This window comes from Solea solea, chromosome 12 (assembly GCF_958295425.1).
Source record: "Solea solea chromosome 12, fSolSol10.1, whole genome shotgun sequence".
Taxonomy (NCBI): domain Eukaryota; kingdom Metazoa; phylum Chordata; class Actinopteri; order Pleuronectiformes; family Soleidae; genus Solea; species Solea solea.
Genome location: NC_081145.1, coordinates 26,122,996 through 26,148,248, shown reverse-complemented (window position 1 = coordinate 26,148,248; position 25,253 = coordinate 26,122,996). Strand labels below are relative to the sequence as shown.

The 25,253-nt window shown below is 40.3% G+C and overlaps 1 protein-coding gene across 1 annotated transcript; it reads right to left on the bottom strand.

Moving 5' to 3' along the window:
- Positions 1 to 3,445: 3,445 nt before the first annotated feature.
- On the bottom strand, positions 3,446 to 22,543 carry calb2a (calbindin 2a). Its single transcript, XM_058646633.1, has 11 exons — positions 22,254 to 22,543; positions 15,798 to 15,874; positions 15,289 to 15,378; positions 14,213 to 14,293; positions 10,767 to 10,823; positions 8,713 to 8,790; positions 7,501 to 7,556; positions 7,339 to 7,378; positions 7,163 to 7,216; positions 5,053 to 5,124; positions 3,446 to 4,337 (listed from the first exon to the last, which is right to left on the bottom strand). Exons 1-11 carry the CDS (start codon positions 22,354 to 22,356, stop codon positions 4,221 to 4,223), a joined length of 825 nt encoding a protein of 274 aa, XP_058502616.1. The 5' UTR covers positions 22,357 to 22,543; the 3' UTR covers positions 3,446 to 4,220.
- Positions 22,544 to 25,253: the final 2,710 nt, after the last annotated feature.

The following is a 25,253-nucleotide window of genomic DNA, read 5'->3' as shown; positions in this document are numbered from 1 at the left end:
TAACTGGGGCAGCCCATAACCAAGTGCAGAGAGAACTTGGCTTGTGACAGATTTGCCGGTTTGAACCCTCCTGCCAGTTCTAGGGCTGGGATACCCCTGAGCAAAGTTCCCATTCCTGCATGCTCAGTGTTTATCTCTAAATTGACCCCTAGCCTCCTAACCTAGAGGGTTATGTCAGGAATATATGGATCCTCCGTTGTGGCGCCCCCTAGAGAGGGAGAAGCAGAAAGCAGAAAATAAATCTAATGTGAATGTGAGTTTTGTGCCACCTACTGCTCCCCTCAATGTAATGTAATGTTTTTGATTGAGTAAATTTTTTCATATAGGGAGTATACTGAGTCTCATTGCAATGTGTATTTTTAGTTTGTCATCCTTTCCTTTCTCCCAGAGCTAAATATAACCGAAGTTCACCCTGCATCTGTTTGAGGAGTCTGATTGTAGATGTAAAACCCCAGATGGTTACAGAGGGCAGTGCAGAGCGATGCTGCAGATTCTCTCTCCCCCGTGACAGAATTCACTCTTGATGGTCTTTTTGACAAAAACTGCATGAAGTGAGATTTGTCCAGGTGATCTACAGAAACACATTTACCTTCCCATGCTGATACAGAGCACGTAGAGATGATTTCTTCCCATTTCTTGACGGCTGGCACTACATTTTTATGTAGTGAGCAAGAGCAGAGATGTCTCTATCGCTGTCCAATCTCTGCATCTTCAGCAAAAAAAGTTTAATTAGATGTACCTGCTTTTCAAACCTTTCAGTTGCTCGTTGTTGTTTTTTTTTTACTGACATGGAGTCGTAAGAAATTGTTCTCACCCCTTTTTTCACCTTTTGTCGAAGTACTCTTCTCTGCTTGAAAGTCAGACGACAATGGCAAAGTCATCTGTGCACTTACAGACCAGACAGTCCTCAACGCTCTCATCTCAAAAGTTGTTGAAAAAGAGTGTGATGGCTGAGATTATGTTTTCAACAGAGAAGAAAATGTCTCTTTGGACTCACTGTGCAGCTTAAAAAAATGTAAGAAAGGTTAATGAAAATCAATCTGCACCAGATGCATTGTGCATCAAAAAGATACTGTGTAGTATTTTATTTTTTTTAAATCAATTTCAAGGACTATGCACTATGGATGACCAAGAAGTGCCTATGAGTGGTTTCAGAAATGTTGTGAGCACATTTTATAGCAGTGATTCAACTCCACTGCCTCTCTGGATCTGGTCTCTGTCGACTGTTCTGGCTCAACATCTATCCACCATCTTAACTTTTACGATGAAAACAGCTGGCAAAGAGACGAGTTACCCGACATATTGCCTGATTCATGTTTTGTCCAGCACAGTATATAAGTATAGTAGTATAAGTATTATCCTGCCAAGGGGCGTTAACTTGGTTGTGTAACGTCAGCTAACTCTCAGCTCTATTGGACATGCATGCTCTCCCAACAGCGATCAAGTGCTCTTGAAACAGTTGCCTAATTACAGCTGCCTGCTGCTGTTTCCTTTACCATGCAGCTCCAATTACAATCGCAATTTGTGCTTCTCGTGAACCTAATGATGCGATATCGGAAATGCTTGCTCCATCAACAGCAATCAAGTGCTCCCTGAACAGCTGTCTGTATGTTTAATCAAAGCTGCTGTTTCCTTTACCATGCAGCTCCAATCTCAATCGCAATTTGGACTTCTCGCAAACCTGATGGTGCGACATTGGAAATGCTTGCTCCACCAACAGCAACCAAGTGCTTCCTGAACAGCTGTGTGCATTGTTTAATCAAATCGGCTGCTGTTTCCGTACCATACGGCTCCAATTAAGTTTCCTGGATGCAGCGTGGACAAGTAATGTCACGTTGAAAGACAGAAATAGAACACAGAACTTACCGACGTACTGCAGAAACACGTGTCAGAAGAGACAAATTCTATGCTCTCCTCTCTCTCGCATACTGTGGTGTTCATTATTTAGAAATCAAAATCAAATTGGCGATTGAGTTTCAACACTGGAGCTTCTAGTATTTTAGCAGACAAATAAAGTTTCTGTGTAAGTGCAGCATCTGTAGTTTTAAAATTTTCAAGCTTGTGATATGTGGCCACAGTGTCCAGCACCACAATAAACGGGACTTTGTATGAGCTAAATACTCACTGCTATACCTCCATGATACGCGCTGTCCTCGAGCAGCAGCATGACCGAAAAAGACCGAAGTGCTTCTGATTAATTGATGTGCGTTTGCACCAGCTCGTCAGTGAGCTGGGAGCTTGTGCGCCTGCTGTATTATTCAGTCTGCTTTAAAAGCATGTCAACTCAATTATAGAAGTTTGACTAGAAATATCTTGTCCTGTCCATCTGTCTTAGGAGGGACATCTCACTTTAGGAGCAGGGACGACCCACCCAACCTGGATTCAGCTGGAGAAGATTCAGTAAATTGTACTGCCAAAAAGTTTGTTGTTCTCATTTTTTACTGCATGTGTTATGTAATTGACTTTGCAGTCACGGTGCTATTGACTTTTAAATCCCCTTGATATGTGATCACATAATCCTTCTGGGTTATATCAAAAATAAATAATTTCCTCTCTGGATTTCCTTTGGTGAATGAGTCATAAAATTCAGCCCTCGGTTTATTTTGGTTTTACTATTTAATCCCCGAATTACTTTAAGGTAATGTACTGCTCTCAGTTGAAACACAAGCCTGACCCAAGGCTTGGTCTGACCGTACCGTACTGTACCAAACTGAATCTCATCTGTGATCCCGCACAACCCCCTCATTCCACTACACATTTGCAATAATCCCATCAAAGTGTTCTATAGAATCCACTTTCCTGAACAGCCATCTTGATATGCTAGCGCTTGGTAGCTGTCGTACTCCGCGAAACACCGACATACTGAGAGACATGGGAGTTTAATGGAGCTAATAAGTTTAATTGGCATTGAGGGAAGTGGCCTGACTGACATTTGTTAATATTTAAAAGTTATGCATGACAACGGAGAATTGACGACCGTTAGTCTGTCAATTTTGTTTTACAATGCTTGGAAATAACAGTCGTTTCGCGATGTTTTCGGTCATCTTCTTGATTATGAAATACACTGGGCAATGCATTTCCAGGATCAACGTTACATGTTGCAGTGGCTGGTGTTAAGTTGATCACCCGAAACTGGCTTTAGCTAGAACCAGTTTCAGAATCTCTTCAAACTTAACGGTATGAGACACCGTGTTGCTCCCATTCTCACCGCATCCACTTTTAATCCTCGTAATCCTAATGCTAATGCCCTAAAATCAGCGTGAGACACCTGAATATATGCAGAGGGTTCAACAAAGCAGAGCGTGATCAGGAGACGAAACACGGCAGAGGATGACACAGAACTGCGAGGTTAAAAAAAAAACCCAATCACTTTCAAACTTTGAGGCAAAGTCCAGGCTTAATCACCACAGGTAGGCATCAAAATCAACTTCACGAAGTTTCCAAGCCGGTTTTATCTTAAGACATTTTATTCATATTTCCATTTGACACCATCAGCCAAAAACAAACATTGAAAATGAAAATCATATAATGGCAATCGTATGGGAGAGGATTAACGGACTCAAGAGGGTTCTGAGATGAATATAAGTTGGAGATAAAAAAAAATCAACATCAGTTCCATCACAGACTATGAATTCAGCCGTCTGCAGTTTTTAAAGACTATATTTATATTTATATATATATTTTATCTAATGCAAAGTGGACAGAGCAAGGTGGGGTGGGGATGGAAGGGTCAATGAATAAAGCCGGGGGTCAAGGTTCAGGGGTTAGCAACCAGTTGAGATGTCTGTGGAATAAAGGGTTTGGGCTTTTGGTCAGGAGTTGCAAGTCAGGCACAGCACGGGCGGCAGAGACGGGGGACGAGGTCAGAAACTTGTAAAGGACACGAGGACAAGTCTGAGAAGCCAAAAAGCGAAAGGTTTCACACTGGGCTGCAGAAAATAGAGGGTTTTAAAGAAAGAAGAGCTGTTGCGCGCTGCATGTGCACTTATCATTCACTCTGATGATGTCACTTTAGGGCGGGTTCAGGGAGATGATGAAGAAGAAGGGAGGGAGGGAGGAAGTAAGGGAGAGAGGGGGGGAGTGTCCGGCACATGCACCTGGTAAACACTACCAGGCAGCTGGAAGTGGGTGTGTTCTCAGGAGAGCGGGCTGGGGCGGGGCAGGCAGAGAAAATGATGATATGCAAACAAGAGAGAGAGAAAGAGAGAAGAAGGGAGGAGTCACACGATTGGCTCCCTGCAGAGGACGATCTCCAGCTCGCCACGGTAGAGCTTCCCGCCATCAGAGAGGCTCATGATGCTCTGCTTGTAGCCCGTCAGGTTCTTCACGTCCACATCCTGGACAAGAGACAGCTGAGGTCAAACTGTGACATTATCCAAGAACAAGTGTGGGTTCTTTGTTTGACCACAACCCAACACAAATTCAGCTAATTGAAACAGAGATTCAATTCAAAAAGTTTTACAGGAGTTGGCGGCCGTGATCTTGTAAGGCTGGTTTTCCCCTAACAGACAGTAGGGGGCAGTGGAGAGAGCCGCCATCTCCCTGCAACGTTTAACCATTACAATGAATCTAAAGCTGTTAAATAAGGGTACAAAGTCTGTTTTGTTTAACTGAGACTAAAGGGAACTTTTAAAGACAATGCCAATCTCTTTGAATAGGTTTATCAGAAAGTAAGGGTGATACGATATTTAGTATTGTTATTAGTCTGATAGTGGTTAAAATCATTGGATTAAAAGAAAAAACATAAATCTGACATTATCTGTAACACTTGAAACTCCTCAAAGTGATAAAAAGATCACTTCTGACTTTGTCAGCCCACAGGAAAATATGTTAGTAAGCACCTTACCAAGTTTGTCCAAGAGGGATTAAAAATGTTGATAATTGTTTAAAAATGTGGTTTTAAATCGAGGTTTCATTCTGGTCTACCCACTCAAGTGAGGACCTACTAAAAACAGATGACAAATTACATAGTAAATAATTTTTGGTGGTAAAACTATGGAATTAATATGAAAAAAGCAAACATTATTAAAACATCTAAAGACCTTGCCTCACCTTCTTGTTTTTCTGGTAAAGGTCTCGTAGCAGAGCGTCTAGCTCCTGCTCATCAATGTAGCCATTTCCATCCTGAAATAAATCGTCAGAGAAACAAAATAGATGTTACTTTCATCTCCACACAGAGAAGCACTGACAAGAAAGATACTTCAAGATCACTGCAATGACGACTTCCTGTAGAGAGTCGCATTGACTGCCCACTTTTATACCAGTTCTGGTTTGAAAAATCTATTTACCATCACATGTATTATCCAATGACATTTTAGAAAATCCTCATTAAAAGAGTCTTAAGCCTGGAACACGTAACATCTGGTTTCAGAGCAAAGACAAGGTAAAGGTACCATACCGTTGAGCTCTACTGCACCATTTTATGTTCTAAAGAGTGTCAACTCGCCATGTTCCTGAGCTGCTCTGCTGCTCAAGTCCATTCAATATTTCATGGCAGTCATTATGAATGCACTGGCCATTCTGAATAATGAGTAAATAAAAAAAATGACTCACATTGGCCATTCATAACTCTGTAAAGAGGGTTAGCTGTAAGGCTATAAAGTGGAGGCACTCTGTTAATTAATGAGTTATGGCTCACACTCATGTTAAGAATTTGGACGCAGGAAGTAATTCCAAAGTTCTGGAAATATTCCCTCTGGCAGTTGACATTAAACCAATGTTCTGTTCATCTAGGCCCAGTTTCAAGATGACTTCAGAGCTCAGGCCTTTGCCAGACTTATTTCTAAATACTCTTCGATATTTACACAGCTCGACTGAAGTGTCCCACCCATGGGCCATATATAGAAAGTGATGTATTCATCCAGTTCTCCCGGGGATTCCAATGTGCAAGTGAAAATATATGGAATAACCACCAGGGGGCGACTCTGCTAGTTCCAAAAAATTGTTAGTTTGAATGGAAATCTATCTTCTACTTCTCCCTCGATTTATAACATCAGAAAAGTCCTTAAAAGGTCTCAAATCTCTCTTTTTTCCTGTTACTTACTTATGACAGTGTTAGGAACAGAGATAACACTGCTTGGACCCAAATGCATGAGACAGGAGGCACAATGTATGATTCAAGAGTCTTTATTTTCCTCTTGAGTAAAACGGGCAAACTCAAAATCACTTCTTCATAGAAGAATAAACTAAACTAGACTAGACTTGGCACTTCAGCTTACAAGAAAAAGGCGACACTGGCTTGGACTCTGACGTGTTCTCTTGAAAGTGCAAATGACAAGGGAACTGGGGACACTATATAGGGGAGAGGGAATCAAGGGCAGGTGCGAGTGATTACTTAAGGATCACCAGGTGAAGTACATGAGGGAATTAGGGGAGATGTGTCAAAACAACTGAGGAAACTATGCGACAGGAAACCATGACATTTACCAAAATAAAAGGGGAAGTGAAAATCAAACCCACACCAAAAGTGACATGAACTTAACGTGACTTTAAACCTAAAGTAACACAATAACTAAACTAAGCAGACTTAACGCTTTGTGACACACAGTTGCTTCATTGTCCCTTCGTCAGGACCAGCAGTCCTCGTGGAGATCAAAACCTGGTCCTAATGAGACAGAACCTCATTTCTGAGGAACTGGTTAAGTTAAGACTAAGATTTGACTTGTGATTAGGTTAAGATTAGGGATAGACATTGACTAGTTATAGTTAAAGTTAGAGATAATGTTTTGTTTAGGAAGTACAAATGAATGGAAGTCAATGCAGAGACCTTAAGATAATAGCTGTGTGTGTTTGAAAATTGAAAATGATGCTCATTTTGGATTCCTGTCCATCTCAGCATCTTCAGCTCTGCCCCCTCCAGCTCCAGCTCCTCCTGTCTTTTAGACAGTGCCACTGTCTCCAAGCCTTGTAGACCTTCCCTTTCACCTTTGCTGCTGTCCTTCTGTCACACAGGCAGTTTATTTCCCACTCCACCGTGTCTGCAGTCACTACTTCACCTCTCTTGTGTACTGTCCATTACTTTGGACGTTTGACCCCGGGTATTTAAACTCACTACAGATTACAATATCATCTGCAAACATCATAGTCCTCTGAGACTCCTGCCTGACCTCACCTGTCTATCACCATTGCCAACAATAATACTAAGATTAATAATGTCACTTACCTTGTCATAGTATGTGAAGATGGCATTAAACTGCTCACTGGTCAATTTGACACCCTGCAAAAAGAAGATTTGTGCTTCATGACCATTTAATTAAACACAGTCACAACCTTAATATTGACAATGACATCAATTGTCCATGCAAACACGCTGTTCTTCGTGTCGTGCCTGTTCCGTACCTGGAACTTAAGTAAGAAATTCTCCTGAACAGGCAGAAGCCTGTGGGAGAGAAGGACTTCATTAGCCGACACAATGGCTGTTAAATTATTCAAATCCATCAGCAGGCAATGTGTTTCAACATTTATATAGCGAGCACAGAGGCAAGTAGAATTGCACATTACCTTGCCATTTCTGACAGGCCCAGCTTCCCATCTCCATTCAGATCAAACATCCTGAGCTACAAAGTGAAGCAGAACAGAGGAGGGAAAAACTGAGAGGAATGCAGATATATGCTGTCGAGATGGAGGTCCCAGGAATTTCAGTGACTGAGAAATATCATTTTCATTTTCATATTTCCAGGTCTTTAGCAGGGGACTGGTGCGGTTGGATCCATACTTTCTGAGTTAGCAGAGGTCAAATATAGTACGCTAGAGGTAAATGTTGTCATCTGCACAAGGCAAAGACAGTATACATGAACCGACATTTTGCTCTATGCAGTTAGTAAAATTCTGAAAATGAAGGTGATGGTAACCATGGATGTACCTCACGAAACAATACGCGATACATGGTCCACGATACCGATAATATTGCGATACGATTCTGTGATAATCATAAAGCGTAACAGTACAGTAATGTAACAGTACATGTCTAACTGAAGTAAACAAACCGGTTAAAAGTGCAGGATTTATCTATTTATTCACAACATAGAGAACAAAATGCATAAATATGTATTATATTATATATTATATATGTATTGAACATGGACGGAGCGTCTCTTAATGCAGCTTTTGTGGGGACATGAAGTAGTATATCACCAAAATCGATATTTTTTGACCCACCCCACCAAATATGGGCAAAAAAAAATCTGAATGAACGTGAGATCAAGTGCACATCAGTGGAACCGGATGATCAAGCAAACAAAATGTAAAGTGACGCTCTGCAAACACGAACTGCAGAAAGTACGGAGGAGGAAGCTTCCAGGATAAAGCAGATGTGAGCACATCTGGACTGTAAACACACAACCTGCAGGACATGACGGTCCACAACTACCAAGCCGAACAGAGCTTCATGCTGTTACTAACAAGCTCATACAGGCCAGACCCAAATTACCTGCCATAAAAATGTTTACTTCATACATCATGTCCTAGACTGACCTGACTGTTGTTGTTTATATGTTAAAAATTAGTTTTGGGAGATGAAACTTGGTCCCAGGGTTGAAATATAAGTTTTGTTGCTGCTGGTCTGAATCCATAATAAATCTGTGATTTGTTGGACCGTTAAACAACAACAGTGCTGTGTGTGTGTGTGTGTGTGTGTGTGTGTGTGGAAATGACTTTTCCATTATGTCTGAGTGTGTGTGTGTGTGTGTGTGAGAGAGAGAGATTGAGTCTTACTATGGTCTGTGTGTACTCCTGCAGCTTCTGGTCATCATAGTGTCTGTTCGCCTTCTGCAGCAGGTCTGACAGAAAACCCTGAGGACAGAGACACATGGATAACCAGAAATGAGAAAGAACAAAAGAAAATCTGGCACACCGTGGATGTTCATTCTTCACGGCTGAAAAGGAAAAGCCAAGATGCAAGAGCTAATCTGACTTGATTTTACATGGGTCTATTCAAAAGTAAAAGTAATATTAAGTGAAGTAAATTTCAAAATACATCTGATCGAACTTAAACTTCTACCTCCTTCCCCAATATAAAATTAGAAGAAATTAGATGATGGGATGAGATGACGTGGGATAAGATGAGATAAATCCACCAACGAGGACAGTATTTCAGCAGCAAAAGTAAAGGTAATAAGTAGGACGATTCAATATGAGGGAATGATACTTTTTTATAGCACACTTTGGTTTGATTTCATTTGATTTGATTGAATTCTATATGTACTATATTCTATATGTCTATATTTAATTTGTTTTTTATTAGAAATAATTCTACTTTATGGTCAGCACAGCATTGCTAAAAGAGCTTTGCACAGCGATGTACCTTTTATAACTGATTATAGTTACAGTGTAAACATTGCAAAGGATTGAACCTATGAGATATTGCATTTACGAATATGAATTACAAGGGAAAGAAAAGTATCGAGTGACACATTTTTATCATGAAGTCCATGAAGTTAAAAATGCAAAGTGATGATGCATAAAATAGGCTTTTTCCTCGAATCATTACAGCACTTGACATAAGTGTAGTTACTCTTTATGTTTCCTCCATCTCTACCTTCTTCTCCCACCTCAAAGTAAATCATAAATGTAAAAAGACATGATAGTAGCAAAAACCTGGGTAACTCATCTGCACTCAGTCAGCAGGAAGAAATATGATCCCATAACAACCTGAGCAGCCTAATCTGCACATGCATAATCACTGACCCCATTAATGCTCATCTCCCCAGGGCGGAGGATTTTTCCTTGGTGTGATCTGACACAATATTTCCAAAGGGTGATGAAGTGAGTGATGTTTGTGTGGAAGTGGTGAAGTGAGTGTTTCTCTGTAAAGCTGAATCCTCACCTGAAAAAACACAATTCCCTGAGGGGCATCCACTTACGGCGCATTCCGGTTGTAGTCGAAATTTCTGAGTTGAGGGGGGGTGTTTCCTCAATAAGCAACACCCCCTCAACTCAGATTTCCAAATGGGAAAGTCAGAGCCACCTCACCAAACCCCCAACATTGGGATTACAATATGGCTGCCACTTGTAACTCAAACACATTTACTTTTACTGTTGTCATATTTGTTTGTTTATAAAAACGTGACACGTAAGCAGACACGTAATGGTGCTGGTTAGTGTATCTTTTGCTTTTAGACACAGTTTACCTCCTGCTTCGGACTTTTTAATGCTAATGTGAGTAGTTTAGCGGGCCTTGAGGCCCATTTATACACATTTATACACATTTATACACATTTATACACATTTTATGTCCGTCCAGCCAAAGGTTATCTCCGTTACTACCCTACCTTACTCTTTTGCGTTAGTATGGACATTTACGCAATACTTCCTCTAGAGGGGCAGTGCTGAAAGTAGTAAAGTAAAGTAAAGTAGTATAAATGGGCCTTTACCCTCATATTTAGTCTCTAATTTCTGGCAATTTTTGCTTCAAACTCACCTATTCATCCAAAGAAGCATCCAAATAATGTCCTTATTGATCACAATACAAACATGGACTGTTATTTGTTGTGTTTGTTTTTCTTTTTATTAGTGCCTAACAACATAGGATTTAGGTAAATGACAGGGAGCGTGGTTTACAGATCAAGTGGTTGCATCCCTAGGCTAAAATTATTGTTTAGGGTTGTTGCTCTGTGTGTGTGTGTGTGTGCGTGCATGGAGGGAAGAAAGAAAAAAAAAGACAAAGCAAAACAAAACATGTATAAATATGACCATGCTTAAAAACAGATGGATTTAAAACATGAGTAGGTGAAAACGCAAAAATGTGTATATGTTTATTCACGACATACCTTCAGTTCATTTGCTTCAATGTAGCCACTGCGATCTGTGTCATATCGCCTCCATGCCTGAAAGAAAACAACAAAACAAAAGACTGAACCTTCTCACAAAGACTCTCAGAGACTCACATTTCTTTTCCCCCCACAAACATAAATTCTCTCCGATCGAAACCGCACCTCGCTCTTAACCCGCGATAAGAGTGCAGAAATCGTTCCAGTAGGAACATCCACAAAAGGCTGGACCATTACTGTAATCACACAGTTTTCAATAAACTCCCAGTGCAGCCACACACACACACACACACAGAGCAGAGGGCAACGAGAGACAAAGAGAGAAGCGAGGGAGGTAGAGAAAGTCATTTTAATGAATGCTTTAATCTCCCAAGCTGTCCCTGTCTAAAGAAGGGCTTCTTATCAAAGATGGATGGCCTTCCCCTTCTTCTCCTTCTCCTCCTTCTCCTCCTCTGGGCTCTGCAGAAAGGAGCTACAGTGGTACAGTGGTTATCCATTATATATGACTCTGAAAATAGAAGGTTCTGCTTCCTCATTCTAACCCTTTAAAAACCTCCCTGCCCTCCTCCTCCTCCCTGCACCCTTCAGCAAAGACTGATTAATCCTCCTCTCTTGTTTTATGTTCTCAAACTCTGGCTCTCAACTTCCCATCGACATTTCAATTACTCTGCTGCTGCTTTCTCTCGTTTGCCCTTTTGAATCCTCCTCTCCTTCTCCACACCTTCTCCTTCATACATCCTCCATCTCCCGTTTCATTATTCCATCTCAATTTGATACGGGAGACAAGGGCAGCCTCTTCCCCCCTCATGTAATTGGTTTCTAATTGACTCCTTCTTTTTCAGCGCGGCAGATCTAACATGAAAATCTGCCATTTTCATATCTTCTGAGGGCATTTTTGGGGGAAGAAAGAATTTCGCTGGTACTTTAGCAGCACGTTTGCTTTTTTGTGACTCTGCCTTTGATTCATTATTCATACTTCGCAGCAACACTAAACTTGTTTATGCTATCCTTGGACATTTTCATATAAAGCAGTTTTTTTTTAAAAAAACAACTGGGGCTCTCATATACAAAAATCCCTTTTTTCAGGTGTAAACCAGTGTATCTGTGTATCTCGTTAATGCTATTTGCTGATCCAGGTGCAAATCTTCTCAGTTTAGAATAAAGTGTTGAAATTAAATATGTTGTGATAAAAACTGGGGTCTCTCACACAAGCTACTGCATTCAAACGTCCGTCCGTCACAAACATTATCGCCGTCACTACCATATTCTGTATTTCCATCATGATGTGGTACGTTTTGGAACGGTAAAGCCCTCGGTCAGGCTTGCGTTTCGATTGACAACAGTGTCTTTACTTGGCTGTACCCGATACGGAGCATGACGTCGTACCCAGTGAGACAATGGAGGAAGTCCAGCAGCTCGTTTTTTGCCTTTGTGGCTATTTGTCTCAACAAGACGTCAAGCTTTGTATAAATAATAGACGGCGGGCATTGAAGAAACACTGTGAGTTACGTTTTTCTGTTTTTCTGACTGTAATTCTGGTACTCAAAGGGAAGGGTTCCAAAAATGGAACGGTTGGGGACAGTTATTTTGGAACTATTCATAATGGAAATATGTGCCATACTGAACCGTTCCACTCGGTGCATTATTCAAAATCAGGCAGTGGGCTAAGTTAGCCTCAGAGGATTACACTTTAAATTGCTGTGCTATAACTTCAGCAGTGATAACTCTCATTAGTTTCTGCTGCTACATCCTTTCCACCATGAAGATTCTGTTTTCAGTGTTTGTTTGTCTGCAGTATTCCTAAAAATAAACTCAATCAATTTCCACCCATTAAATTCTGAGGCAGAGCATGTTTTTTTCTTTTAGTTGCTGCAAAGTGTCAAGTGGAATTATATTACCACAAAGTTACTACAGATTTTCCCTCTTGTTATTTTGCATTCCATACATCATATAAATGATGTGATGTAATGTTTTCCTGTGTGTGTAAACAACACAGGAACGACTAATATTTACATTACACAGAGACAGCGATTCCCAAGTGTGTGTCCCCCCAGTGGACCGTGACAGTATTGCAGGTGGGTCAGGAAATATAAATAAATAATTTTCAGTTTTGCAATCAAGTTTTAAATTAATGAAAAATAGATTCTAAGAAATACTTATAATGAAAAAAACACAGCCATGGGATTTAAATTACGTGTCATTTTTCTTTTATCTGACCCAGTATAGCAGGTGTCATTATAATTAACGCCATAACTCTCGTAATCAATAGAAGGATTTGCAAGTGAATGACACAATTCAATGTTCAAGTGATGTTTTCTGTTGATGTATAATTGCAGCTAGACTTTTCAAATATTACATGAAACCCAGCTGTTAAAACCACATGCATGAGTTGAAGGATATGCAAGTTCAGAGATAAAGTGAAGTGGACTGATTATTAATCTGCCCTGATTTTATGGGAATTATTGATTCTAGTCTTCATCAGAGTTGTAGTTTAAGGTTTGGGTGTGGACTTCAGAGGATTCTTAGACTTCAAAGTGGGTTCTTAAGTTCGGGAATGGCTGCACTGACATATAATGGACCTCTGTTAAAATTAAAATTGAAGAAATTTATGTTGCTATATACAGTATAATATTATTGCCGAGCCCTGGTTGGAAGTTTTGCATGTTCGCTTTACTGCAAAGCATTTCCCATATATTCTCTGCACAGACCGATGCACACACACACACACACACACACACACACACACAATTGCATGCATCCTCAGAGAACAATGAACAGCCTAGGGTAATTAACACCGATCAGGTGCTGAGCATAAAACACTAGAGCAAACGGCACACACCTAATTACAGTAGCTGAGACCTATGAAGCTTTGCAGTGGGCACAATAAGCATCAGGAGAGTTCACTGTATTATAGTAATCAAAAAAATTCAATGAAACTGGTCCATTACAAAGTACTTACTCCTTTAACTTCACTGACAGGATTTATACCTCCACGGTTCGCTTGCTCTCCTATATTTTTCACTCCCTTGTCACATATTAGCCTTAACTTGCGCTCCAACGTGAGAAAACGAAAACATGTACAGTGGAGCCAGGGACTCTGTGGTTTCCCCTTCCACACTACTTCAGTTTATTTCACTAATTAGAGCACCGTCAACCACAGACAGGGAACTAAAGCGTGAAATCAGCCGGTAGGTAGAAAAGAGAACATGCACTCTGTCAGCTCTCCATGGCTGACTGACTCCTGACTCTAATGAACGGTTCGTTAGAACAAACCTGTCCTTTCTAATGACATTTCACAGTGAACGAGAAGCTTTTGCACACACAAAAAAGTCCTGGAAAAGTGCTGATCAAATGACAGATTGTAAAGAATGGGGGGAGCGAGCAGTTTTGGATTAAAAAGAAATATCCCGGCCCTTACACACTCACTCAGTGGAACACAGTCTTACCGCCATAAACTCAGCACTGGAGCTGACAAACTGTCTGAAGCACAGCAAGAAGTTCTCTTCAGTTGGGAGAATCTGGGCCAGCTGGAGGGAGACAGATGACAGGAAAATGGAAGTGGTGAGTGCACAAGATGGTGCAGTTGAAATGCCGGGACTGAAGAAATGAAGACTGAGGAGCTTTTTATCTGCCAAGCTTCAAATGGGCAACTCAGACATGAATAATAGAGAAACATAATCTGGAGTTATTTTCAAAAATGATGTTTTTTGGATGCTCAGACCAAGACTTTTTTTTTTTTTTTTCATTATTGGATTTTTCCCCCACAATAATTGAGGCTGAAACTCATTTGTAGATTTTCCAGGCTGGTGGTGGATCATTGATATTGCAGCAGCTCTCCATCTCACTCTGAAAATTGTAAAATCGAGGGAAAGCAATATCCCCCAAATGATGCTCCATAGAGATGATGGTGGCGGCTGCATTTACACGGCTGATGGGAGTATTGACCAGGTTTCTGTAAACCACCGCCGGCTTTACAGTTTCCTTTTTACAACTTTTTCTCATCTTCAATTCAGAGGAGAAAACCTTTTGGTTTGGTTGTTTTTTTTGGGTCGGGGCCACATTACAGTGACATAAACAATGTACCATAATTACTAGAATAAATAAATAGAATACTAGGATAATACCTTAGTGACAAGTCCACAATATTATTTGGATATGTGAAAAAATAAGACGAAAAAGACACTTTTAGAACAACTGAAACAGGAACATCCACATTTCAAAGACACGTATCATAACGAGTAATATCTTTATATACCTGTTCTATTTGCATCTTTTTTGTGTGATTTGCTTTTCTTCTTTCTTTCTTTCGTTCTTATTTCATTTGTATCAAATTCAAATAAATCAATTGGAAGTGATTTATTGTTCTGCCTTAGTGTCTTTGAATATAAAGCTCTTAACTGGTGTGGTTAATTGTAATTAAGTTATGTGATCCATTAATTTAAATTGTTCCAACCTTATTTTTGAAATATGTCTATCTTACACAAGCAAAAGAACAACTTGAAAGTGTCTGGTAAAGCCTCACCTCTGACATCTCAATTCGTCCATCTTTGTTCTTGTCAAACTTCTGCATGAACTCCTTCATCTTTTCTCTGAATATGGGGTTTGATGGGTCCTGGAAAAGATTTGTACCCAATTACAGTGAAACCGAACAGGTTTTTCTGTACTTAAAGACCACATAAAGCAACATTTATACATAATAAATGTTAGAAAAGTCTGGCTGAGAACATATGAAGTGACTGTGACAGGAATTATCATCTCGCTTCTCTAGATGTTTGTCAAATAAGTGGAATAACCCCTGGAGTGTTTACGTTAATATTCTGTATTACCACTGAAGTCTCCTCACGGTGGCGCTGCTCAAATGAAAGAGGGGAAACTCAGGTGGTTATCTGGCTGAAGAAGAGGGCGTAAACTTGCAGTGGGATAATGGTGAAGAAAGATACGTTAAGATAAAAGATATAAGCTATACTGCGTTAAACGTTAAGACATTTTCCTGTAGGGGTGACAAAGTCAGGAGATAGCTGCTGAACTCACCACTCCTGCTCCTCTCCGGGCCATCTCCAGCTCCCTGAAGAAGTTCTCCAGCTCCTTCCCCTCGATGTAGCCATTACCTGGGACACAGACAGACCATAACGCCACGTTATCACACCAACCACGACACCTCTTACCATTATTGCTGACATGGCAAAAAAAGAAAAAAGCACCAGCGCTGATGTGATGTGGCCACAGTGTCAGAATTGATTCAAACACGAGCCTTTTACCAGTAACTCTCTTCCGTCTCCCCTGGCTCGATAGATTATACTATTGACTGACTGGATGCAAACCGATCACTCCTGGAAGACTGCGCGTGTTCGCAGGGTTACACACAAGGAGAGGCTATAAATGGAAAACTGCTTTTCTAGGGTTTTCAAGGTGATGATCCACAGGCAGCTTCCTTTACTCCATGGACATCAATAGTGTGTTCAGCGGGGCCCATTCAGCAAATGGGCCGAGTCAATATGGATAACAGCGCAGTGTAAAAAATAGAAAGAAAAACAATAGTGTGATGCAGCAGAGGAGGCAATGCAGGTGCTTGCTTGAGACCCAGGGGAGATGATTACACTAATCCAATGAAAATGTGTTATCGGTAATGTGCGTGTATGTCACCATTTAATTATGAAATGATGTCTCTAAAACAAACTGAAATCAGTTTAATTTACATTTTTGCTTTTTGTCAAAGAACATATTCCTAAAATAACAATAACAATAACGATATATACTTTTTATAATGCTTTTTATAAAGATTTTCAAAGATTATTTAGCGATAAAGTCATGTAGTAGCACAATAAATACATTACACAGAAAAACATTATTGAAACAAACAATATTTACAATTGATTAACTGATTAATCTGGTTGATATTTGTCATTTTAATAATCTGCTTTGACCAATTACTATTTATTAATTGGCAAATGATTAACTTGATAAATTACCTGAGCATGTTGGTCTGACATTTGTCTAAAATTGAATGAATATAGAATTCAATATTTAGTTTAGTTTTTATTTCCTGTAAGTGGTTTTATTTAGCTTCCCTTGCTGTGTTTCTTTGTTGTGGTTATTGTTGTTGTTGTTTAGCTTTGGCTCCACTGGGCCAAAATGAATAGAGCCTTCCAAAGCATGACTCAGCACAAATGTGAGCCTTATGCAGCTGCTACGTTTAGCTGTTTCTGTTTATTAGCTGTGATATTTATTAATATCACAACTCTAGAAGAGAAAACTACTTTTAAAATCGACAAAAAAACCAAAACCCCACATGATTTATATTGTGATTAGATTTTTTGTGAAAGCATCTTGAAACCCCCCTGTGGCTGATTTTCAAACAAGCTAAATCAGATTATATAACCTGTGAGATTATTGAGATTTTCCTCCCAAGGAAGTCAAACTTCCTATTTTCCACGAGAAAATGCCTCCGTCTTTGAGCCGTCAATCACTCCGTCAGATGAAGTGTCACTTATGTCAAACTTTTCTTCAAAAGCATCTCACTCTGGGAGGATGTGTCCATCACATTTGTCTCTATTTTGTGATGCCAAATTTAGCCCAAATTGTTGTCCTTATCCTCTTTTTTTTTAATCTTTATTCCTGGTGTTTCCGGCACTGACAGTAACTATTCACCCAGGTAAGCTGTGAACCAGTGCCAATGTTCCATCAACGAGCGCGACGAGCGGTTGGACAGATGGCTCCAAACGATGTGAGGAGCTGCTTCAATAAAACCCTGGAAGGCAGAGCTGCCTCATTAAACTCTAACAAAGATTATTATGGGCATCCACTTCCTCTCCTCTGCCTCCTGCCTCTAACTCACTGTCTCATCTTCCATCTCCCTGGAGCCAACCCAGCATCTTAGCAGCTTTGTTCTATCCACGGAAGTTTTCATGCATATGTGTGTGTGTGTGTGTCAGTGATGTTATCTAAACTCATGAATAGCAGCTCTGCTGTTTCAGTTAAGTGGGACAGTCAAATGCCTCACTGCTGTCCAGCCTCCCGCCCTCCTGTGCATTTTTATTGACATTTAACACCCTGGACACGAAAGACCTGCGGGATAATTAAACTGGAGAAGAAAAAAAAACGCGATTAACTACAAAGCAAGTGGCATAAAATCTCCAATAAAAATAGATTTATGGATGGATTAGGCCATAGCTCTATACAATAAACGCAGATGTATTAGTCCAATTATATTTGTGTTTGTACAGCATTTATTTATGTGTAGCATTAGCTGTATCCTATGTTTTTTTTACGTAAAAATCCTATACAGTGTATGCTGCAGTCCAGTGGCCATCACATCCCAAAGTATCCAAAGCACTAATATGCAGCAAATCTCAATGACATGATACATATATATATATATATATATATATATATATGAATGTATATAAAAACACCTTTAAGAAAGACCCACACTCATACAGTGTATGATACCGATATTGCAACCTTGAATTCATTCCGCCATCGTCTTTTAGCTCAATAAACAATTAACTTAGCCGTTCAATAAACGGTTTGTGCTGATGCATTTATCACAAAGTTATAACCCCACCATCAAAATACATAAAACTGCACTGCAGACATTAAACAGCCGTCACTAATGTCCTTCTCGCATGACTCGCTTTCTATGGACTGCCTAAAATGTTGGCAGCCTAAGATGTGGCAAAAATCGACCAATATATCGCAAAACTCGACAGACTGAATAGATCTGATGCTTACAATGTTGCCAATGTGCTTTTTATGAGTTTAGAAACAGCTGGAGAGGACATTATTTGGGTATACCTGCTGTATCCTGACATCTTAAACTTCCTGATTAACCTCCTTTAATTTTTACTCCAGAGAGTCGTTGAAAGTTAACAAGAGCCTGGAGGGAAACAAATGGACACAATGTGGCTTTGTGACAAACATTTAACTAAATATTGCGTCGTCGTCACTACCCTTTAGCGTTTGTATGGATGTTTACACGGTTCTTCCTCTAGAGGGCAGTGCCGACTACCAGGTTGCAGGCATCAACAAACGTGGCAACCGTTGAAGAGGTTATTTTTTATAAAAGGAAACACATTTGCTTCCTTTTTGAAGTGACAAAGCAAGTCATGTGTGACTGTTCACTTAATATTAAAACATTTAAATATGCTTGAAAGCCGTGCTATATGTCTTTTTTTTTTTTTTTAAACTTTAAAAACCAAGAGTGACAGAGTTGAATACACTTGCATGGTGGTAAAATCTCTTAGTGTGACTTTAACATTAAATGAAGAACACTTTTTTTGGGGGTCCAAATGGGCTCTCTTTTGCGTTATCTTTGCACCAAATGCCCAAATAAAAGCTTCACAGAACCACTTAACTTCCTGTGAGTCTGTACAGACCAGGTCAAGTCAAGACACGTTTTACTTTTCTATTTGTGATTCTACAAAAAAAAGTCAAACTCAACACAAAAAGCCACTCACAGAGGACAGCTGTGGTGAACAATGTGCATATTTAAAACCATACAAAGTGCATTTGCCTTTCAAAGTAAAGTGCAGCCCTGTCTATTCAAATATTTTGTGGTGAGACAAACGTAGGCAGGTCAATTCAAGGTGTGGAGTTTGCTCGATGACCCCAGCTCAGCAAACATGATGGGACAGCAAATGATTTATAATTAGCAAAAGGAAACACATTTGCTTCCTTTTTGAAGTGACTGATTTGAGGCACTTGGATGGAGAGAAGGATGAGGATGAGAAATAGTGGAGGAGAAAATTCCTGGTGAGATTTGATCCCGGGCCAACCTTGGGAATATGTGGTTTCATCATCTCTGGGTGCACTGAGCCTCCTGTGTATTTTTATCTGCAAGTCAGAGATGTTTACTCAATCTGAGCAAACAAATTACACCCCCCCCCCCCACACACACACACACACACACACACACACACACATAGCCTTCTGCGCAGACAGAAGACGTTCATTTTTTTTTTTTTAATGAGAGCAGAAATCACTCGCTTCAGCCAAATCTGTTCATGCACGCTGGGTTGAATTTGATTTGCAAAGCTGCTCACTGCAAAGCACAATATGTAAACTAGCTCAGCATTAGGAGGACATAAAGAAAAAAGAAAAGAAGAAAAAACTTGGGCGGTGTCCTTGTCCACGTCCACTCTCTCACCGAGACTGAGGAGTTACAACAGATTATGTGACAACTTTCTACCTTACCTCCTCGTTCCACTTTGATTTCCCTGTGGAGCGTGTTCTTCCACCATGTGTGCCTCAACAACACATCATGTTTACACTGAATTCCCAGGAGTGTGTGTGTGTGTTTGTTTGTGTGTGTGTGTACATGTGTGTGTGTGTGTACATGTCTGTTTTAGACAAGTTGGGAGAACGAGGATGAGGACTATGGACGTCCCATCTCCTGTCTCACTCAGTCACTCACTTACTGGCTAATGATTTATGAGATATTTTTAATTGGTTGACAGTAGCTGATGACTAATAATTGGGGAGTTGGTTAACATTGTCAGTCTGATCTTATGTCCTCATTTCGTGGCCCACCAAAGGGACCAGAGTGTGTCCTCCCTGTGGGACCAGGTCTCTGATGGTGTAATATAAGCCAATCATACCCTAATTCTGCAAACCAGAAAAATATCCTCATGGACTAGTAGTCCTCATGGAGACCAAAACCTGGTCCTGGAAATTCAGTTTTGAGATTTGAACTGTGATTGCCCAGTGTTTCCCAAAGTTACTCACTTTAGTAATGTTTGGTAAATGAATTACAATTTCATGGTATGTATGTGATTTAAAACGTACACACATAAATCCAGGGTTCCTACACCTTGGTTGACATCAAATTCAAGGACTGAAAATGTGCTGACACAGCTTAAGATGGGAGGGCAACTTGTAAGAGCCGCTTCGCCCCATGATGGCGTCCAATTTCATTGATTTGCTCCAATAGGAGCTTTTTCAAGGGAGTCCCCTCAGTTCTAGTATCAATCTGATTCTGTAAAGTAATTTACTGGATACCAAATAGAAAAATGTGAAATCTGATATGATACAAAATCCCCAAATATCACATTCATACCCTTTGTAAAGACTGTAATAACACATACATATAAAGCAGCAGCATCATTTTAACCAAGTCATGCTGTGGCTCATTCATTTGGAAGAAGAATATTTATAATTAAGATAAAATGGCCGGTTATGGCTATGCATCAGCACAAATGCGTTGATAACAGCTTAGTCCTGTATCGGACTGATATCAGTATCAGTCGAACCATGGAGAGTGCAATATATCGGACGTGGAAAAAAAAGAGGCATCGAGCCGTCTCCTACTCGTCACAATGTGACAGCAAGGATCGAAACAGCAAAGATGAGACCTTAATCAATACTGAGGAAAACGTGAGTAAAGGAAAATGACATGATATCAATATGAAATTAGTCTTCCTTTTTTTTTGTCATATTGACTGAAAGCATCTCAACACCCAAGACACATCACCTATTGATTAAAAAACACAAATAGCCCGTTTTTGATTGGAAACGGATATCGATAAGCCAGCAAGGAGCATCGTTTGCAGCCAATTAGTTATAGGGCAACGTCTAAAGTGACACTAATTATAGGTCTTTTACACCCAGGAAGAAAAGGCCTAATTAAATCAGGGATTGATTGCAGGGGTAACAATTCAACTGAGGGTCTTGAAATCCAGTGTCTGAATAAAATCTAAACTGTTAAACAGCCACAGAGAGAGAGAGAGAGAGAGACAGAGAGAGAGAGAGATGAAAAAGCAGTTAATTGAATTCAGAGTATGTTTGAATACTGTGCTATATTATGTCTTTTTATAGAACTGTGTATAAATAATATATCTACCAATGCATTTAACTCATCAAATATTCATCTGGAGGGAGAAAAAAAGGTTGAATTTTCTTCTTTTTTATGCTGACATTGTAGCACCTTTAAAAATCAGGCAATATCATTGAAATGCCCCTTCATATATATATATATATATATATATATATATATGTATGTATGTAGCCTACATATAAATGTATGTATATACATATACATATGTATGAAAAAGGATATTTGATGGTGGATCAAGCAGGAGACTTAATTATTACCTATAATTTAAACATCAAACTGAACTTAAAAAGTCACTTTATAGATGTTTTCCAATTGTCATTTAAAAAAAGCCCAAACATTCTTAATTAATTCTTCAATCAATTCATTTATCAATCCATTAGTTATTCGAGCCATACAATGCTGAAAAATCATAATAGGTGTTTCCCAAACCTCAAAAATGATGTCTTAATTAAAAAACAACAACCTCAAAATAGTTGGCAATTAATTTAGTAATCTACAAATAATCGATTAGTCGTTGCATCCCTGTGGTTTATGACTCGTCAGGAACGACATTTTGCGTTTGACAGCAGTCACTTCATCTGTGTGTGTGTCATGCAATTCAATCAACTTTTAGGAAGAAATGATAAATGAAAGTAATAACAAGAAGAAACTCTTACCATCCGCGTCGAAGTGTTTCCAGATGTCCAGGAACTGGGACGCGGTGACCTCGGCCAGGTGCAGGTGAGGAGGTTGCGGCTGCTGCTGTGGTTTGTTTGCCATGATGCTGAGCTGAGGTTCGGGTGATGATGATGAAGCTGCTGCAGCGGATTCACACACGCACACACACCAGGGAGGAGAAGAGCACAAGGGAAGAAGAAGAAGAAGATGAAGAAGAAGAATCCGCGACTAACTTTTCTGTGTCTCCTGTTCAAACCAAACACTCCCCACACTGGAGCACCGGCGCACCGCCCGCCGCTTTTTAACCCCGGCGCAGGAGCCGCAGTGTCGCTGCATCGCCGCTGGGGGCGCACTGCTACTGGGGAGAGCACCCAGCTCCCCATCCGACTCAGTGTGTGTGTGTGTGTGTCTTTGAGAGGACCTAAAAAACGAATAAATCATGGGAAGTGAGGACATTTTGGCAATATAAGGACATAAAGACCTGGTTTTAGGGTTAGGGTTAGAATTTAAGGTAAGATATTTAGTTGTGATATTTAAGGTTAGGGAATGTATTGTCTATGAGTGTCCTCACTAATTACACTGTGCAAGAATGTGTGTGTGTGTGTGTGTGTGTGTGTGTGTGTGTGTGTGCATTATTTGTCACCTCTTTAGGACATTTTCTAGCACAAACAGGAGCAATAGTCCCCCCATGGAGACCAAAACCTGGACCTAATGAGGCAGAATCTAATTTCTGAGGAACTGGTTAAGTTTGGGGAACAAGAGGTTAGGTTATGGCAGGGTTTCTCAATCCTGGTCTTGGGGACCCACTTCCCTGCGTGTTTTAAACGCACCTGATTCAAATGAATGGATCATTATCAGGCTTTTTCAGAGCTTGGTGATGAGCTGACCATTTGAATCAGGTGTGCTGGAGCAGCAGGAAAACATCTAATATGCAGGGATGTGGGTCCCCAGAAACGAGGATTGACAAACACTGGGTTAATGGCTGGCATTTTCTGGTACGGTTTAGTTTGGAATGGTAAAGCCTTGGATCAGGCTTGCGTTCCCACTGAGAACAGTAACTTTCCTTGGTAGGCGGGGTGTAGGCTGTGCCTGTGACCATGTAAGCAAGATGCATAGTGCTCCAACAATGGCGGACGTCCAGCAGCTTGTTTTTTTCCCTGCTTGGTTTGTGGCTATTTGTCTCAACAAGACATCAAGCTCTGTATGAGAATTGACTGCAGGTATTTGCCTCGACTTCCATGGGATATTTACATTCATCGCAAGGTATTGACGTATTTCTGTCGCCCAGTCAGATGACTGTTATGGGTGGAACTGGTCTAGCTCCACCCTGACTGACTGTACCATTTTACTCTGGTACCCCAAAGGAAGGGTGCCAACGAATGGAAACAGTTATTTCTGTTAGTATTCCTAATTGAAACCCATAAAAATATGTACTGTACTGTCAAACCGTCCTGTTCTACTCTTTGGAAACACAGCTTTATACAAAAACACTTAAAAAAACACAGAATTCTCCCTTTTAGGAGGACAAAAACGTGTTTGTGTGTGTGTGTGTGTATTCCTTCTAATCTGTGTGTGTATCTAAGCGTGCAGCTCTACCAGTGTGTGAGGCTTCACAGACTTAATTAGAACTCACAAGCTAATCATATTCTCCACACTGCCTCCAGCCTGCGATGATTAGCCCACATAATAAATGTAAATTCTGGGAGGGGGGACGAGAGAGAGAGAGAAACTTTTTCATTAATGACCAATCTACTGTGTAGAGGGGCAAGCTAAGCCACATATCCTATTAGGAAAATGAGGATGTAAAAATATGTACTCATATGTGTTTCTTCTACTCATTTACTGTGAGAGGTGATAAAATCCAGGATGAAGTCATAAGACTGTAATGAGCAGGAGGGTAAGTATCCCTGCAAGCATGCGTTTCACATATGATGAATACTAATCATGTTTTTCACTGGGTCACTGTGAAAAGCACTAGGTGTGTTTTACAAGGCCCAGTGGGTTCATTTAACTAGATCCTTTAATGGGCATTTTCATTTGTCCCAGCATTAAGAGCGCAGTTGTAATTAACAGCATTAATAATGGCTCTGATCCATGTGCTTGCCAGGTGAATTGAGCCAATAAGCGAGTAAGCACAAAACCAGGGTGGTGAGACGGGACTAAGTAGTTATAAATGAATGTTATTCATTTCAATTGTGATTATCCCGCTGTAATGTGTCAACATGTCAAAATTCAATTAGTCCAACACAAACCTGCATTGATGTTTCAAACCCCTATAGAGGCAATGCAATGAGGTGCAAACTCACTGATCCTTTAAAGCACAGTCACCGGGCAAGTAAGGTGACTCAACCTTGAGTTTAGCATTCTGGCAAGTCCACCTCAGGTTTTATGATTATACGAGTTACTGAAGTTTGTGTCATTTTGTAGGCCACTAACTCTCTCACATCAAAATCCATAAAGGAAATCAGCAATATAAAAATCACACTACATAGGAGATGATGATCCACTGTTGTGTAAATCCAAATGTGTTATTTCAGGCACCTCTGTATGAAATCTTTATTTAAGTGACACAAACTTACCAAAGGTGGCAGCAGTCGACCAGCAGTTGCCTGTGTCCCAGTGAGCTAAAAACACAGATTTTCTCAACGGAGTTTGGTGCGGGAGAATGAGCAGTTGACAAACGTCAGTTTTCAGTCAGAGAAGGCTGTCTAATGGTGAGATAACAACATGTTCTCCAACTGAAATGCAACTATGGGTCGTTTTGGATGTTTTAGATCCAACACACCTGACTCAAATGATCAAATCATCATCAAGCTCTGTAGAAACCTGATAATTAGCCATTAATTTGAATCAGGTGTGTTTTCGCAGGGCAGGGGTCCCCAATGACCAGGACTGGGGAAACTCTGACCTAAACCTGAACTCACATTACTTTAGGGCTCCTCCATACAACCCGATGCCGTCCATTTGACCTCACGTGGGACCAATGCAGAGGCAGAACC

Coding starts and splice junctions, on each gene's coding strand:
- calb2a (XM_058646633.1), bottom strand. CDS start 22,356: ATGGCAAACAAACCACAGCAGCAGCCGCAACCTCCTCACCTGCACCTG. Junction 7,217..7,338: donor ATTTCTTACTTAAGTTCCAG/GTACGGAACAGG, acceptor TTCTTTTTGCAG/GGTGTCAAATTGACCAGTGA. Junction 5,125..7,162: donor TCTTCACATACTATGACAAG/GTAAGTGACATT, acceptor GATTTATTTCAG/GATGGAAATGGCTACATTGA.